The 19,218-nt window shown below is 45.6% G+C and overlaps 1 protein-coding gene across 3 annotated transcripts in view; it reads left to right on the top strand.

Annotated features, from left to right (window-relative positions):
* Positions 1-19,218, top strand: part of PLXNB2 (plexin B2) — a 621,264-nt gene that overhangs the window by 489,329 nt on the left and 112,717 nt on the right. For all 3 annotated transcript variants that reach the window (XM_033959733.1, XM_033959732.1, XM_033959731.1), the window contains 4 exons: positions 11,608-11,697; positions 14,622-14,703; positions 16,285-16,451; positions 16,680-16,828. In XM_033959733.1, coding sequence (XP_033815624.1) covers positions 11,608-11,697; positions 14,622-14,703; positions 16,285-16,451; positions 16,680-16,828 — 488 coding nt within the window. The remainder of the gene's footprint in view (positions 1-11,607; positions 11,698-14,621; positions 14,704-16,284; positions 16,452-16,679; positions 16,829-19,218) is intronic.

Genomic DNA, 19,218 nt, shown 5'->3' with positions numbered 1-19,218 from the left:
CATGTTCCGGTGCACCCCGCCTGTCGAAGATTCTTACGATTCCAGGTGGGGGACCTCCACCTCCAGTACAGGGTACTGCCCTTCGGCCTGGCCGCGTCCCCACGAGTATTCACGAAGTGCATGGTGGTGGTTGCAGCAGCCCTCAGGTCACGTGGACTCCAGGTGTTCCCTTACCTGGACGATTGGCTCATCAAAGCCCCGACCAGGGAGGGGGTTATCTCAGCGACCCGACAGTCTATTGCCTTCCTGCAAACTCTCGGGTTCGAGATAAACTTTCCAAAGTCTCAGTTGAGGCCGTCGCAGTCTCTTCAATTCATAGGTGCGGTGCTGGACACGGTGCGCCTACGCTCCTACCTGCCGACCCAGCGGTTGGAAACCTTGGTACGGATGAGCCGCCAGGTCTCCCAACTATCGAGGGTGTCGGCCAAGCGCATGATGATGCTGCTGGGCCATATGGCATCGACGGTACATGTCACGCCGTTTGCGAGGCTACATCTGAGGATCCCTCAGTGGACCCTCGCGTCCCAGTGGCGTCAGGAGTGCGACCCGGTGTCTCGCCTCATTTCGGTAACTCCGCCCTTGCGGAAATCGCTGCGTTGGTGGACAGACTCTTCAAATCTGTCCATGGGGCTATTGTTTCACACTCCGCATTTTCGCAAGGTCCTGACCACGGACTCCTCGGAGTACGCGTGGGGAGCCCATCTCGACGGTCTTCGCACGCAGGGCCTGTGGTCGACAGAAGACCGTCAGTGTCATATCAACGTGCTAGAGCTGCGAGCCATCTTCCTAGCACTTCGAGCCTTCGTTCACATATTGCAGGGCCAGGTGGTCCTCGTCCGCACGGACAATCAGGTGGCAATGTATTATGTGAACAAGCAGGGAGGAACGGGGTCATGGCCCCTCTGCTCCGAAGCTCTTCGCCTCTGGGAGTGGGCGGCCTCCCGGAACATCTTCCTCCGGGCGGTCTACATCCAAGGAGAACGGAATTGCCTGGCGGACAAACTGAGTCGACTTCTGCAACCGCACGAGTGGACTCTACACTCAGCAGTTCTACGCGAGGTTTTTGCTCGCTGGGGAACGCCACAGGTGGATCTGTTTGCCTCTCCGGAGACACACAAACTACCACTATATTGTTCTCGGATGTACTCGCAGGACCGTCTGGAAGCGGATGCCTTCCTACTCGACTGGGAAGGGAGGTTCCTGTATGCATTCCCTCCGTTCCCTCTGATCATGCGAACGTTGGTACACCTAAAATCGTCCACGGCCACGATGATTCTCATAGCACCTCGGTGGCCGCGTCAGCACTGGTTCTCCCTGCTGCTCCAGCTCAGTGCCAGGGAGCCTCTTCCCCTGCCTGTCTCTCCTTCTCTGCTGTCTCAGAGTCAAGGATCCATGTTACATCCCAATCTGCAGTCATTGCACCTGACAGCCTGGTTTCTTATTCCCTGACTCCTCCGGACCTGTCTCAATCGGTGAAGGAGGTGTTGGAAGCCTCCCGCAAGATCTCGACGAGGCTTTGCTATGCGCAGAAATGGACCAGGTTTTCCACCTGGTGCTCGTCTTTTCACCTGGATCCGGTATCACTTCCGGTATCCTCGGTTTTAGAATATTTGTTTCATTTGTCACGCTCCGGCTTGAAAACCACTTCGGTGCGGGTTCATCTCAGTGCGATTTCTGCTTTCCACCAACCTCTGGAGGGACGCCCTCTGTCACTCCATCCCTTGGTGACACGCTTCATGAAAGGGTTACTCAGGGTTTGTCCCCCTCTTAAGCCTCCGTCTGTCGTGTGGAATTTGAATGTGGTTCTGGCTCAACTGATGAAACCCCCGTTTGAGCCGCTCAACAAGTCCCTCTTGAAATTTCTGACTTGGAAGGCGGTGTTTCTAATTGCCCTCACCTCCGCCAGGCGGATTGGGGAGTTGCAAGCCTTGGTTGCGGACCCTCCTTTCACTGTCTTTCATCACGACAAGGTGGTTCTCCGCACCCATCCTAAGTTTTTACCCAAAGTTGTTTCTGACTTCCACCTCAATCAGTCCATTGTCCTTCCTGTGTTCTTCCCGAAGCCCCACTCCCATCCTGGCGAGACGGCGCTTCACACGCTTGACTGTAAGAGGGCGTTGGCATATTATCTTCAACGCACCAGGTCTCATCGGAAGGTTCCTCAATTGTTTTTGTCCTTCGATCCCAATCGATTAGGGCATCCAGTTTCCAAGCGCACTCTGTCTAACTGGTTGGCCGCTTGCATTTCCTTTTGCTACGCTCAGGCTGGCCTTCCTCCCCCGGGTCGAGTCACGGGGCACAAGGTCCGAGCGATGGCAGCTTCGATAGCTTTCCTCCGATCCACTCCGATGGAGGACATATGTAAGGCTGCCACTTGGTCTTCGGTTCATACATTCACCTCTCATTACTGCCTGGACACTTTATCCAGGAGGGACGGCCGGTTTGGCCAGTCAGTTTTGCAAAATCTGTTTTCCTAAATTGCCATCCTCCCACCTGCCCTTTTTTGGTTAGCTTGGAGGTCACCCACATGTGAGAATATCATGCCTGCTTGTCCTGGGATAAAGCACAGTTACTTACCGTAACAGGTGTTATCCAGGGACAGCAGGCATATATTCTCACAACCCGCCCGCCTCCCCGGGGATGGCTTCCTTGCTAGTTATGGAACTGAGGACCACGAGGTGGGATGCGCCCTCTAGTGGGCGAGAAGGCATGCACATGCGTGGTGCAGTGTGCAAACTTGAAACTTCAATCAAGTTTGCTTGAAAAGCTGTCCGCGCCGGGGCTCCGTAGATGACGTCACCCACATGTGAGAATATATGCCTGCTGTCCCTGGATAACACCTGTTACGGTAAGTAACTGTGCTTTCAGGTTTGCTCAGACTCGCATATATTTCTTAGTGGCTTGTACACAATGGCATAGTAAGGGGGTCGGGTGCCATCTTGGGGGCATTAGCACCTCTCCTTCTCTCTGCCACCCACCCCCCATAGCTCTTGAAACGTTCACTGGCACGAGCATCTTCCACCTCCTGCTCGCATTGGCATTGGTTCCCTTCTGTCACTTCCTGGTCGTGGAACCAGAACATGACATCAGAAGGGAGCCAAGGCCGGCTTGAGCAGGAGGTGGAAGTTGCTGCCTCGCGCCAGCGAACATTTCAAGAGGTACAAGGGGGGGGAGGGGGCGTGTGAGCGGCAGGGATGCGTGGCATGGCAATGCCGAGCTCCACCAGCCTGAGCACCCCCTTCCCTCGCTACACCACTGCTTCTACAGGCTTCCTTCTGCTTCTGAAGCAAACCAAATCCAGCTGATTTTAAACAGGAAGTCATAAGGAATCCTCTCTTCAAATCCCCAATGCCAGCTCTGAGTTGGTGGTAGGTTCCCAGTGGTAAGACCAAGATTTGTTTGTGTGCTCTTCTTTGAGTATTGGGAGGGCATGGCAACATCTGTTTGACTACATTTAAGTGCAATTTGGTAGTCATCTTTGGCGCACACATTATTTCTCGTTAGCATTCTGCACAGATTAATGCTGGTGCCAGTCTAGTGCTAATCGTCTGTAATGCCAACTTTTAGGTTCTAGATATCTGTACAGGACTCCAGGACAGGCAATTTGAGAGACCAGTAGAGAATGACAATGTGACAAAATTCATCACCATTCCTGTCTCCATGGATAACTGTGGGAAACCATCTGACTCTCAGCCTTGCATTGAAGAATGCTGGTGTAGAAGGGCTAAAGTTGAAATAGACATGGGATGGTTTCCCTTGGTCATCCACGGGAACGGTGATTAATTTTGTCACTGTGCCAGTTGCGATATAGATCTTCAAAGGGTAAAATGAGGCATAGAGATAATAATAATTATATAACAGTTTATATACTGCAGGACCGTGAAGTTCTATGCGGTTTACAGAGATGTAATGCTTGGGGGTGGGAGGGGTGTAATACAGCCTAAGAAGCTACAGGAAAACCAGGTTCCAGCCAGATCTACAAAGATCTTACTGAAAAGCAGCAGTGAGGCAAGTAGCTATAGCTATTGTTTGAGGAAACAAAATTAGTAGACATGCCTTCCTTGACTTGTAGAGAGGCTTCATCAGTGTAAATTCAGAGGAATTCTTTGATTTAACTTATAGGTATACTTCTCATAGCATAACTTTTTTCGCAGGGAAATAGAAAAGGCGGTTCATAGACAGTAACGCAGAAGACAACTGAGGCGCGCGCCGACAACTGAGCGCAAAACGGAGGCGTGCGCCGAAGAAAAAGACTGTTTTTAGGGGCTGCGACGGGGGGTTTTGTTGGGGAGCCCCCCCCCCCCCCCCACTTTACTTAATACAGATCGCGGCGACGTTGTGGGGGGTTTGGGGGGTTGTAACCCCCCACATTTTAGTGAAAACATAACTTTTTCCCTAAAAACAGGGAAAAAGTTAAGTTTTCAGTAAAATGTGGGGGTTATAACCCCCCAAACCCCCACAACGCCACCACAACGCGGCGCGATCTGTATAAAGTAAAGTGGGGGAGTTCCCCCCACACCCCCCGTCGTAGCCCCTAAAAACAGTCTTTTTCTTCGGCGCACGCCTCCGCACTGTGCTCAGTTGTCTGCTCGCGCCTTTGTCCCGGCGCGCTTTTGACCTGACACCGAAAAGGCTATCTTAAAGGAATGTGCACAGGGCAAAAGTTTTAGGCCAATTTGGATTCATTTGGAGTTTGTTGTTGGTTTTGTGTCTCTTTTCTTCAGATTTTTGGACTTTATTCCATTTATTTTACATAGGGTTACCATATGGCTCCAGAAAAAGGATGGATTGAGATATCCGGGTTTTACTTCTATTGAAAGAGATGGAAGTAAGGAGGATAGGTAGCCATATGAGTTTTATTTCCATTGAAGGCAATGGAAGTAAAACCTGGATGTTTCAATCCATCCTCCTTTTTCTGGAGCCATATGATAACCCTCATTTTACAAACTTTGAGTGCCAAGCTTTCCAAAGCCTAAGATTTATTTCCGGCTATGCTCTTATAGTGAAGGTGGTGTGAATAGCGCACCAGCTTTTCTTCCACACTTGGAGGGGGGGGAGTGGGTGGGAGGGAGAAGGTTCCACTTTCAGAAGGTCCATTGACCAGAATGAGAATCCTTCTGGAAATTGCCCTCAAAATTGGCAGCACCACAGCCTGGATTTGTTTCCAATTTGGCTTCTGCTGCTTCTTCCCCTTCTATTATTTGAAACTTGTGCTGGGGTTTCTTGCCACAGGCTTGGCCAGTTTCTAATGCTGTTTGACTAATGCCCTCCCTAAGCAACCTTCATTTAACTTTCTGGCAGGTTCTGGAATTTATTGCCGTTAAAGCCCTCTTTATTTCTTCTATCTAACAAAATCACAAATAGCTTCACAGCTTCTTTTCTGTCTGTTCCAGTCAGGATTATAGTTGTCCAACCATAAAATCCCCTCTTGACTTTTCCTTAAAGAATGGAGCTCTGGTATTTTGCAGCCTTTTAAATATCCAGTCTAGTTTAGACCCTTTGTTTATACTCTGTCGTAACCACTTCTGTAATGTACCTTTTAGAATCATGTCCTGCATTGCTCCTTACTATATGTCTGAACTTCTTTGAAATTTTTTTCTTTAGCTCAGTCCCTTTATATCTCCCTACATTGAACACGCTGCATTCTGGACTCGTGCCCTCATGCTCAAAAGCTTTCTGTGCTTTTAAGACTTGTTAAATCAGTCTTACTAGCATGGAAGCTCTGCTTCTGATGCGGTTACCGATCCTCAAACCTCGTAGCAGCCACTGAGAACCCTAGGCAAATGCATCACAAGGATCTCACTCATATTTAAGTGAGCTCTTCCTGTGATGCAATGTGGTGCAGTGGTTAGAGCTACAGCCTTGGCACCCTGAGGTTGTGGGTTCAAATCTCATGCTGCTCCATATGACCCTGGGCAAGTCACTTAATCCCCCGTTGCCCCAGGTGCATTAGATAGTGTGAGCCCACTGGGACAGACAGGGAAAAATGCTTGAGTACCTAAATGTAAACCACTTAGGCTATAAGTGGTATGTAAATACTTAAATAAATAAATGCTCCCCCCCCCCCCACATGCACTTTATGGGTCAAAGTTTTCAAGCAGGTCTGGACCTCCTGGTAGCTGATGTGCGTTTGTGTGTTTTTATGTCCAGCATACACAACACACTCACAACAGCTGCGCTCATTTTAGGGCCAAAACAACAACAAAAAAAGCTCACAGCTGAGCCGGTAGGCCCTTGCTCTCCCGCTATTGGCTCATCTGATCAGGGCTCAGGAGCTGCAATCAGCTGAGCTGGCAGGGGAAGCCCCGAACAGCTGAGCTGGCAGAATTCCCCAGAGCCGTCAATCAAGCTGGGCCAGCACGGGAGAAGAGGCAGAGGAGAGAAAATATCGGGCTGACGGGAGGGATTGGGGGAGAAGCTATGCCTACCCCTTTGCTCTTCTGAGCAGGTGCTAGGCACAGTTCCTCCCCCTTTTGCTGGGGCTGCTCCACACAAATAGAATGCATATAATTTTCATGCTATTGTGCTGAGCATCACCTTGTAAGTTAAAATCGCTCCCAACATGGTATTTATTATTGTGTTGTTGGAGCTTTGTGCATCCTGCCCTCAGAATCTTTAGTTTGACTGGCTGCTTTAAGAAATAATGTCTCAGGGACCTTTTTACTAAACAGGGTTAAGTGCTGGCACATGCTTAATTGGTTAAATAGAAGGCAGAGATGCTAAGTGATCCTATTTTAACTTTTTTGCAAGTGCCGCACACAAATAGTAAAATTAGCACAGGTCATGCAAAAAAGAAAAACAAAGCTTCTTTTCTGGGACACTTTAAAAAAATGGGACCATCACTATCACCAGCAATGGGCACGTGCAAATTTAGCAAATCTTCGCTACTCTCTGCCAACCTCATTTACATGAGTGTTGTTTGGAGAATGACTCGCTTTTTTAAATCACTACTATAACGGCTGGGACAGCGTCCCGTTGATTTTTACGGCTGGGATAGCATCCCGTTGATTTTTAACGCATATTTTTGAGAATCTAGCCCCAAGAATCCTTTGCAAAGCATTACAAGGAACTCATTAGTATTGAAATGAGCACTCCATTTAATGTACAGCAGGAACTGCTCACCTTTCGGCGGTCAAAATTTTCTGGCAGGTCTGGAGCTGTCAGTAGCTTAAATAGGAGTTTATATGTGTCCAGTGCCTGATTGCTGCATCCTGACTATAGGCGTGGGATATACACATGCACACAAGACACACATACAATAGCTGTGTCCAAAAAAAAAAAGAAGCTCTGGTGATAAAAGCCCTGCATTGTACTGGTCCTACGCACAAGAGCTACACCTACCACAGACGCCAGGCATAGTTCCTCCCCCTTTCATCACAGCGCTCAGCACGAATAGCATACATAATTTGCATGCTATTTGTACAGTTAGAAAACTAAAATCCCCAGATATAAACTGAGAAAAGTGGGCAGCACTGCACTCGAATAAGCTCCAACCCAAATAGGGAAAATCTGGCTATAAATATGTAAATTTATAAAGGTGAGGCCTCAGTACTGTAGTGAAAGCTGTGGTGCATCGATACCAGGTTGCCAGAGCGCACTGTACATCTTGCCCTAAGTTTGTTGCACACAAACTCAAAAGGTTATGCTGCATAACTTCTTTGCATGAAGCAGAGCGATCACTGTGATACTGATAAAGCACCATGGAAAAGCTCATTATGAAAGGACTTAACAGAGATCTGCATTCCTAACTCAGCATGAGCCATAAAGTTCTAGTGCCTGCCGTCCATCAGTCTACCAACTCCTCCAGATTTTCCCTTTACACTATCTTTGGAATGCTTCTTAAAATTCTAGCATTTTCTAATGATACAGCCTTAGCTCATTCTGCTGTGTCCTGAGGAAAGGGATCTTAGCTCCTGAAAATTAGTCATGAAATTTGTAGTGGTGATGAATTTGCCTGTTTTAAACTTGGTTTTTAGGGAGGTTTGTTTGTTTCATATATATACAGTGGTACCTTGGATTACGAGCATAATCCGTTCCAGGAGCATGCTCGTAATCCAAAATGCTCGTTTCTGAAAGCGAGTTTCCCCATAGGAAATAATGGAAACTCGCTTTGATGCGTTCCACCCCCCCCCCCCCCCCCCGAGAACCGGCATTGCTTCCCTCGAAGGCCCCCCTCGCGATCAGGCACCCCTCCCCTGCGATCCGGCACCCCGCCTGCCTCGAACTGACACCCCCCCGCCACGATCCGACCCTCCCCTGCTACGATTGGGCACCCCCCCACCACGATCCGCCCCCCCCTCCCCCGACACGATTGGGCACCCCCCTGACATGATCCGACATCCCACCCCCACCCCCCCCCCGGCTTCCTCTACTGGGCCTTGAGCATGCTCAGATGCTCAAGGCCCAGCAGAGGAGAAGGCCGATTTTCAAGAGTGCCCAGATGAGGGTAAGAAGCGGCGGGGGGTTGCCCAATTGTATCGGGGGGGGGTCAGATCGTGTCGGGGGGGTGCCCAATCATGTCGGGGGGGTCGGACTGTGGCGGGGGGGTGCCGGTTCGAGGCAGGGGGGGTGCCGGATTGCGGGGGGGGGGTGCTCGTAAATTGAGCCATGCTCGGTTTCCGAGGCACCGATTTTGCAAATGTTTTGCTCGTCTTGCAAAACACTCGTAAACCGAGGTACCACTGTATAGTGATTAGGGGATTGGCAGGTTAGTATTTAAAACAGTAACGGGGTGTTTCTATAACTAGGGGTACTCACATTTATTCATATGTTAAACATGTAAATGTCTAGCATACTAGCATTTACATACACACTGTTAGGGTTACCAGGCATCTGAATTTACCTAGACATGTTCTCTTTTTAGAGGACAACACAAGACGCACTTTGTCCGGGTTTTGAAAAGCAGATCTCGTCAGGAGGGGCATCCGCACATGCACGGATGCAATGTGGTGACGTCATCACGTCATATCTGCGCACACGCGGATGCCCCTTCCGACCGATGAGCAGGCTGAGGAGACAGGGCTAGGGGTGAGGCTGGGGCATGGCGTGGATGGGTGAAACTGGGCGGGTCTATGGGGTGACGGGACTAAATCGCGCGCAGACAACTGAGCGCAAGGTTGACGGCGCGCCGAAGAAAAGCATTATTTTAAAGGGCTCCGACTGGGGGTGTGGGTCCCCCACTTTACTTAACAGACATTGTGCTGGCTTTGTGGGGGGTTTGTGGGTTTGTAACCCCCACATTATACTTAAAACTGAACTTTTTCCCTAAAAAACAGGCAAAAAGTTCGGTTTCAAGTATAATGAGGGGGGTTACAACCCCCCAAACCCCCCACAACACCAGCGCGATGTCTGTTAAGTAAAATAGGGGGTTCCCCACCAACACCCCCCGTCGGAACCCTTTAAAATAGTGCTTTTCTTCGGCGCGCCGTGAACCTTGCACTCAGTTGTCTGCGCGCTGTTGTCTCGCGCGATTTTGTCTATGAACCGGTCTATGAGTCTGAATTGTACATAAGTAAAATCTGGTAATCCTACATACTGTATGTATACACTTAGGTGCCATACCTGCGTTTATATACACAAATGCCATACTGCAAAATCTAGCTGAATTTGCATAGCCTGTATTTGCAAGGAGGGGGGCATATTGGTGGAGAATGGATAGGACATAGGCATCAGTAGTATAGCCAGGCAGCTGATTTAGGATGGGCCAAAAATTTCATCTTTACCTCCCCAAACTAAAGCACACCCAAATTTAATTTCTGCTCCTCTCCACTGGTGCCCCCCTCCCCAACTTAAGCAGCATACTTGTGCTGGACGAGATCCCCAAGCCTCATCGGCTGAAGACCTCCCCGCCAAAGAGTTTACATGTTGGGCAGCTGCCAGCACTGTCCCAGAAATGCTGCCACCAGCCTCTGTGCGCATTTGCTAAGTTTTGTGCAAGTGTGAAAAATGAGCATGTGCAAGGGAGGGAGTGGCCTGCAGCTGGGAACACTGGTGGCTCCAGGACAGTGCCGGCAGCTGCCCAACACATAGTTCTTTTTGGCGGGAAGGAGGTCTTCGGCTGACTGGGCTTTGGAATCCCCACCGGCCATACTAAAGGAGATGAAATTCTGGACGGGCCTGAGCCTAAACTGGGTGGACCCTGACCCATCTGGGGCTATGCCATTGATAGACAGAGCTCCCACTTATACATAGAACTTACATTATTCTGCAAGTTAAATGCATCCCTGCCACTCCTAGGCACAAGCACTTACTCCAGCTGTATGTGAACATCTAAATGTTAGTATGCAAGTATCCTATAAAAAAAAAAGGAGGCATGTACTTTATTTTTTAGAATAGGCTCTTACTTAACTGGAGGGACCCAGTTTTTGCTCCAAGGAGTAGAGCAGGGGTATCAAAGTCCCTCCTCGATGCCGCAATCCAGTTGGGTTTTCAGGATTTCCCCAATGAATATGCATGAGATCTATTTGCATGCACTGCTTTCATTGTATGCTAATAGATCTCATGCATATTCATTGGGGAAAACCCGACTGGATTGTGGCCCTCGAGGAGGGACTTTGAAACCCCTGTACTAGAGATTACTCTCTGTCGGCTTAGTCTACGGCTTAGTCTACAGCAGGGGTGTCAAAGTCCTTCTTCGAGGGCTGCAATCCAGTCGGATTGTGGCCCTCGAGGAGGGACTTTGACATCCCTAGAGTAAAGATTTGCGTAGAGCTTTGAGAGCTGTCTCTGATTTCATATTAAATTGTTTAGTGAATCGAGGCCTGCCCTACTATGCATGCCGTTTCCCCTCACTTGAATATGTGGATCGGATCAGGCATGGACAGGATCACCCAGAAGGTTTGTGAGTCAGGTCGGGGTCGCAAAGTGGTCAGGACACGATCGGTGTCCTTAGTGAATCTAGCCCAAAGTCTTTCTTGACAAGAGGATCCTGGGTCTTTTTCATAATAAAATGTATTCACTGTATCTTTTGCTCGGTGTACACTACTCCCTCCGTATTCGCTATGATAGGGGATTAACAGACCCGTGAATACAGAAAAACCGCAAATAACTTTTTGATATGTTATTCGCTGTTTTCTATTAAAAACCATCGTGAATATGGTGAAACCGCAAATAACATGGTGGGAGACCTGGCCTGTTCTGAAGGAGAGGCAAAACACGGTGAAGAAAGTGCTGGGAATCAGTGATTTTCTCTGTAAATGCTTGGAATCAGCGATTTCTCTATGCAAGCTGATGTTATTTGGGGGGGAGGAACCAGCAAGCTAAAAACCGCAAATAATCGAAATCGTGATTGCTGAAACCGCAAATACGGAGGGAGAAGTGTACTCAATTCTGCGTATTTATTGATTTATTTGGATTTATTAACCTCTGTTATGAAGAGATTCACCCAGCGTACATCTTGACATAAAACTCACTGTTATGCTGTTAACAAAATTGTAAAATGGCCAACTATATGCATAAATTCAATCGATGAGATAACTTGGAGGTAGCAAATTGAAATTTAGTATTAACACTTAAAAGCATTGTAAAACAATCCTGTAATAGAAGTATGATAGCTTTTGTAGAGCAATCAGTACCACGTAATAACAGTAATATTGCAATTGTTTACAGGGAAAACCCTTCATCGTTGGGAATGACGAATTTACATTTCAAACTCCTGTTCAGGTTGAAGGTGAAAATTTCAGATTCAAAACTGATGCGGTATGTAGGACTCTTTGTAGTATTTCTCAGCTTATGGGAGGTGCCCTGGAACTAGGTCCCAGAGAGATCATATCTAGTACACTGAACCCAACATCGCTACAGATAGAATATGTGTGGGGGAGCGATTCATGTACGCATTGCGAGGAATGGGGTGAGATGCCACAGCTCTGCCTGTGTACGGTTGCTCGCTTGGGTATAAATCAGGGATCTCAAAGTCCCTCTTTGAGGGCCGTATTCCAGTCGGGTTTTCAGGATTTCCCCAATGAATATGCATTGAAAGCAGTGCATGCACATAGATCTCATGCCATATTCATTGGGGAAATCCTGAAAACCCGACTGGATTGCGGCCCTCAAGGAGGGACTTTGAGACCCCTGGTATAAATGGACTATGGAGACTGATCAGTTATGGAAGCAAAATACCATAAGTGGCATATGATTGGGGATCGGTGTGTTAGAAAAATATGTATGCTCTCTGGAGGTGTAGCTAACTGTTAACAAACTGTCTGCCAGGTTGGCAGTTAATGTAGGGTAACAACCTCTGCATTAAGTGCAAGGCACAGTTTTTGCCCATGCCCCTCCCATCGACACCTCTAATATGAATTTCTGCATTAGCACACACAATCTACTGCATTAAACATCTACCAGTTAATGCAGCACCTTGCTATTGATGTGCATTAAGACCCACAAACACCAAAGGGGTTAGCTTAGCAGGGTTTAAAAAAGATTGGGGATAATTTCCTAAAAGAAACAGGCCATAAGCCATTATTAAGATGGACTTAAGGAAATCCACTGCTTATTCCTAGCATAAGCAGCATCAAATCTGTGTTACTCCTTGGGCTCCTATCAGGTACTTGTGACCTGGGGTTGGACACTGTTGGAAACATGATACTGGGCTTGGTGGACCTTCAGTCTGTCCCAGTATGGCAACTCGTATGTTCTTAATTCTATGGACAGATGCCAACATTTATTCACCCCTTATGCATATACATGTTTAGAATAATAGCATATACATAGGCACGCAGGTGGAATTTTGGCGGTTAAACACACAAGTGCTATTCTGTAGTTTTTCTTAGTGCAGAGCGTGGGCAAGGCTCAGAGTTGTACAGATAACTTACAGAATATTGTAAGTCACACAGGTATGTGCAGTGCTTAGGTGCTAATACTTAAATACACCTCTAAGTCTGATATAAGAGTAAACATTTAAATGTTAGACATGTAAATACCCAGTTGGGCTTGAATTTTATGGAGCAGTGTCTCTCAAACTGTGTGTCACGGCACAGTGGTGTGCCCTGAAAAGATTCCAGAATTTTACTTTATTTTTAAAAATTCCCTTCATAAGTATACGCTAAAATAGATGACATGTACATCACGTACGCAAGAGTCTGTCAATGTTACGAACGTCTGTGTGCTTAAGGAAACAACCACCCAGACAAGCATCATTCTTTGATCTGATTGGCCCTTGAAAACTAACGGCACATGATTTTAATTTTTATTTTTTAGGCAGTAGTTATTCTAACTTGAGCCACAAAGCAATCAAGGCTTTGTCACCGTTTGGATCTTCTTACCTTTGCGAACTTGGATTTTTCAGCTCTGACACAAAATAAATTGAAAAAAAGAGAATGACTGCAAGTAGTGAATGATGAAATGCGTGTTTGCTTGTCGACTATCGAGCAGCATTTTCAGTTAATTCGCACTCAAAAAGAAGCACATCCATCTCATTGATTAGCAATTCTACTTTAGTTTCACCGTTGTTGCAGTTATCCGTATATAGCATGGGTGTCAGTCCATCCTCGAGGGCCGCAATCCAGTTGGGTTTTCAGGATTTCCCCAATGAATATGCATGCGACCGATTAGCATACAATGAAAGCAGTGCATGCAAATAGGTCTCATGCATATTCATTGGGGAAATCCTGAAAACCCGACTGGATTGCGGCCCTCGAGGAGGGACTTTGACACCCCTGGTATATAGCTTAAAGAACTTTAAATAACTCTCAAATTTAATTGTTTGTTGGTTTAGCAATGTTATAATTTAAATTATAATATGCCACAAAAACATTTGCTCTGTTTAGTGTGCCACAGCTAAAAAGGTTCGAGAGACATTGATGTAGAGGAAGGTTGGGTGGGGGGGCTATATTTCTTTTATATAATAGGATCCTACCAGGTGCCCTTACTGAATTACTCTCAATATGTAGATCAATAGGCTTCTGTGTTGTCATTCTCATACTTGAGTATATGCAGCAACTTAAAGCACCATTATTTGTGGCGTTTCTAATCTAAGACAGAACCAACAGAAAAAAAGGCCTCATTTTAATTTTGTTTTAGGTTTCAGTTTTTTTAGCATATGCCAAAATAGAAGAGCTAAACCACCACCAAAACTGAAAATTATCATCATTTTGCTCACACGCCCATATTGGTCATGTGGGTAAAGGGTAGTGCAATTGAAGTGTTCGTGTTTGCCTCACAAACCCACACTTCTAAGAGAATTTGCAAGGTCGCTCTGCTCCTTCCCAGGTAGTAAGAATTTGCACCTAATCTGCTCCATCCAGTTTTACTAAATTTGTGAATTAATGAGCGTTGTGATGTGCTACCATGCAAGCAACTGATTAGTTCAAAATTTAGTGAAAACCGGTGCACACAGTCATCCTTCACATGCCAGTTTTGCCAAGAAAAAAAAAAAAGCAACTAGACTTTAATGAATGTAACTGATGGGGCCTGCCCTTAGGAAACATTCTGGCAAATGTTCCCCAGAGTTTTTGCATCTTTTACTTGCCTTAACCAGAAAGTAGCCTCTAACATTGTTGTGAAGGAATTTTATAAGTGGCCTCTTAAAAGCAAAAAAAAAAAAACATACAGGAGAAGAAAACTATAAAATTGCTGTAATGCCTGGTGGTATCTTGATTTTGTGACTTTTTTTCCCTCCCCAGTTCCATCGTGAAACAAATGAAACGCTGCCACTTAATTTCTATGTTAAAGTGGATGGTAAAAAGATTGACAGCAAGTTGAAAGGTAGGTATGGAAGACATTATGGTTAAAACTTAAAACTTTTTCCTCTTCAGAATGTGTTAAAGTGAAAGATGCCTTCCAAGATGTGTTATGAAATGTCTGAGAAATCCAAGTACTGCTGCTGCTACTGCTCGCTTCTGAGAAGAAAGAAACCCATTTCCTTTTATCCTAGTGTCCTATTTTAATGGGCATTCCTGTACAGTGCACTTTGTAGGCAAGTTGGGGATCTGGAGAGAAATAGCAGGTTGTGCCAAGAGGCTGTTTGTGATCACCTTAGAGCAGTGTATCGCAAACTGTGTGCCGTGGCAGATTCCAGGTAGGCTGCGAGATGCCGACGAGGAGGAGAGGTGCTGTAGTCTATAAGCCGGTGCCTGTGACACTCCTTCTCCATTTCCCCCCCCCCCCCCCCCCCATTGTAATAGGAGGCTCAGGACTGCGGCTGAAGGACAACCGCCCATGCACGAACATTGACATGATGACATCATGCATATGTGTGATGTCATCACACTGACATCCACGCATTTCCGGGTGCCCTCCAGCTGCTGCCCCGAGACTAGTGTGCCGCAGATTAAAAAGTTTGCAACACACTGCCTTAGAGAATGCGTGTGATTCCTACAGCACACCCAGTCTCTGCTGCTTCAAGGAATAGGCAGCTATGTGCATAGCCAAAGTTTTCTTATCTGGCAATGAATGTAACTGGTTTCTCTGGGGGAGAGGTTATATAGAAGGCTCGGAGTCTTTGTACTGCATGTCACCAGTAGAAGACTGATGGCGAATACAATTATTAAAAATAACTTCCATGCTCTCAACTGCCTGCCTTTCCAAAGAAATTTGATCTCGCAGAGCTTCCGGTATTCATAGCATTTCATTATTCAATGGAGAAGTGGAAATGAGCAAAGATTTTTTTAAAGAAAATCTTAACTTATGCCATGGCCTAGTCTTTTTACAAATCAACATGTGATACTTTCTAGATGTATATTTCCAGCCAGTGATAATGGTGGTGTTAGGGCAGGCTCACGAGACTTCACTGTTATATCTAATAACATTTATTTGTGCTGCTATGATTCCAGTGAGTTTATTTATGATTAGCTTTTAATGTAAACCTCATCTTTCCTTTTCAGAAGGATAGGAGACATTAGAAAGAAAGAAAATGGCAGCATATAAAGACCATATGGTCTATCCCAGACATGGGCAACTCCAGTCCTCGAAGGCCGCAATCCAGTCGGGTTTTCAGGATTTCCCAAATGAATATGCATTGAAAGCAGTGCATGCAAATAGATCTCATGCTTAATTCATTGGGGAAATCCTGAGAACCCAATTGGATTCCGGCCCTCGAGGACCGGAGTTGCCCATGTCTAGTCTATCCAATCTGCTCAGCCATCACATCCATACTATACAAAAACACACATATGAATAGGCATACGAGAGATTTGATGCACTAACTCCACTGCAGACAAATTTCATGCATCTTGATTGTGATATCCCAAAAACCAGACTGGCTAGGCGATGTTCCGGGACTGGCTTTAGAAAAGCTGCACTAGTGAGCATTTTTTTTTTTTCAGAACATCTTTATTTTCTTTATAGCGGTTTTATACAACTGTTCTTATGGCCGGAGCGACTGCAGCTTGTGCCTCGCTGCGGATCCCAAGTACCAGTGTGTTTGGTGCAATCACCCCAGTACCAGATGCATCTATAAAGACCTGTGCGATAGTGAGCCTGTCACCGACTGCCCAAATCCAGTCATCACGAGCGTAAGTTTAATATTTTACTATTTACCCTTGTTTTTAATGTATGTTAACTGCTGTTGAACAGAAATAGTCTTTTGATCTCCTACAGTGTTTAGCCTGGTTTTGGTTGTTCTCTGGAATACGTCAACAGCAGCTGATTATTTGAACAACGAAAAGTGGTTAGAATGTTGTATATTGCTTATTTTGTGTATGTAAATTTATATGTGATTGATATTTATTTATTTGCCCTAGATTGAGCCAACCACTGGACCATTACTGGGTGGAATTCAATTGACAATAAGAGGATCTAACTTGGGGATTCGAGCTGAGGATGTGACTAGTATTTCTGTAAGAGATATACCGTGTATATTCAAAGAAGAGTTCTATTCTGTTTCAACAAGGTAATTGCTATCTGTTGTGCCTACTTGCAGTATGAAATGAATAATAAGATCTACCAGGCAGTGGCATAGCGAGGGAAGTAAGCGCCCAGGGCAGAGGCCCCCATTATCACCTCCTCATGTGCCCCCTCATGAACTCTTCTCTGCCGCTCAAACATCGCCACGACCTTTCTCCTCCCTACCTATTCACATTTTCCATAGCAGCAAGCAAGCTGGAATACCCACTGCTCATGCTGGCTGAGCCTGCCTTCTGACATCACTTCCTGGCCTCACAAACAGGAAGTGATGTCAGAGTTTGAAGAGGTAGCAGCAAAAGGGTGTCCTTCAGAGATCCATACCATCACCGGAGGGGGAGGAGAGGCACTGGCACCCAGAATGGTCCACCCTACCCCCAGGAAACATGAAGGATGATTGGAGGAATAAAATTGTGATCAAATGTCAGTAGAAGATGGATTTGATGTAAGCCATGCAGCCTTTTAATTGTATATTAGGTCACAACCAACCCAGATGAATACTAAGAAAGTCCTCACTATGGGCGCTTTGTAAAGGACTGAATTTAAAGATGTTGGCATCTGTAGGCAGGTCCCAAGTGCAGTGCAGAGGAGAGATTTCTCATCAGAGATCATAGCTTTAAAGTAAATGGAACTGGGCTTCTTTTAAACCTGGGTATTTGGCACCATCAAAATTTGCACCTTAGTTATTAGCATAAATTGTCTGGGCATAAATCCAGGCCTGGCTTTGTAGTTGACCCTTGCTGAGCAAATTAATGGTTCCAGATCACATCTGTGTGGACCAGGGGACCACAGCTGGAAAGAAAATGGCAGCCTTTCTAGAGAAGCCAGTGATTTAATCAATATGGAAAGTGAAGTCTGTTCTCATCCTTCAAGATGGTGCTCCCTTTGCCTACCTCTGCCCCTGCTGGTCTTCTACCTTTTAGATGACTTTAGTTTTAAGAGTGTTGGTTTGGTTGGATCTTCCTAGATAAAGTTTAAACTTAATGGTGCCAATATTTGGAAACTTTCTGTGCCAGACAGAAAAGCATAGTTGAGTGTCCAGAAAGGTTACTTAGGATTGGTTTAAAGAGGACTAAATGAGACTGTGAACCTTTGAGCATTGGTTTTGTGTAGGGACTACTTTTAGTCTTAAACCCTTTTCAAACATGGCCTCGTTGATTTTAATTCTAATATTATGTCTTGAGTAGGTTGTAAGGTTGTAAAGAGCTTTTTACATTTTGTTGCATTCATAATTAAGGCCCCTTCTGCATTTTAAAAAGGCTTTACAGATGGAATAACTTTGAAACTACCCCTCACAGAGGATACATTTTAATAGGTCATCTAGCTCAGAAAGTGAACCTTTCGATCTGCAAATGCAGAAAAAAAAGCTCTAGTATTTATATTGGTGAACACAGAGGCTTTTTTAAAACACCTAGTGATGCCAGTAAGTATCTGTATGAAATTTGAAGGTGGTTTTGAGGGTAAGGTTTTCTGACATCAAACTGTGTGAAATTTGGAGGTGGTTTTGAGGGTAAGGTTTTCTGACATCAAACTGTATGAAATTTGGAGGTGGTTTTGAGGGTAAGGTTTTCTGACATCAAACTGGGTGAAATTTGGAGATGGTTTTGAGGGTAAGGTTTTCTGACATCAAACTGTGTGAAATTTGGAGGTGGTTTTGAGGGTAAGGTTTTCTGACATCAATCAAACTGTATGAAATTTGAAGGTGGTTTTGAGGTAAGGTTTTCTGACATCAATCAAACTGTATGAAATTTGAAGGTGGTTTTGAGGGTAAGGTTTTCTGACATCAAACTGTATGAAATTTGAGGGTGGTTTTGAGGGTAAGGTTTTCTGACATCAATCAAACTGTGTGAAATTTGGAGGTGGTTTTGAGGGTAAGGTTTTCTGACATCAAACTGTGAAATTTGGAGGTGGTTTTGAGGGTAAGGTTTTCTGGCATCAAACTGTGTGAAATTTGGAGGTGGTTTTGAGGGTAAGGTTTTCTGACATCAAACTGTGTGAAATTTGGAGGTGGTTTTGAGGGCAAGGTTTTCTGACATCAAACTGCGTGAAATTTGGAGGTGGTTTTGAGGGTAAGGTTTTCTGACATCAAACTGCGTGAAATTTGGAGGTGGTTTTGAGGGTAAGGTTTTCTGACATCAAACTGCGTGAAATTTGGAGGTGGTTTTGAGGGTAAGGTTTTCTGACATCAAACTTTCCACCACATTCCAAGTCCAGACCAGAAGTTTGATGAGAATTATACATGACTTGAACCAAATATTAATGCTGGCAGAAAAATATTCTGAGGTATACGCATTCCAAAATAAAATAAGCACACATTTATATTTATGTTTATCGTTTTTTGTCATTTTTTGTATGTGTTTTTGAATCTACTTGAATTCT

The sequence above is a fragment of the Geotrypetes seraphini genome, chromosome 9 (assembly GCF_902459505.1).
Source record: "Geotrypetes seraphini chromosome 9, aGeoSer1.1, whole genome shotgun sequence".
Classification (NCBI taxonomy): Eukaryota; Metazoa; Chordata; class Amphibia; order Gymnophiona; family Dermophiidae; genus Geotrypetes; species Geotrypetes seraphini.
Note: the sequence above shows the minus strand (reverse complement) of the source record. Positions and strands in the feature narration are given on the sequence as shown.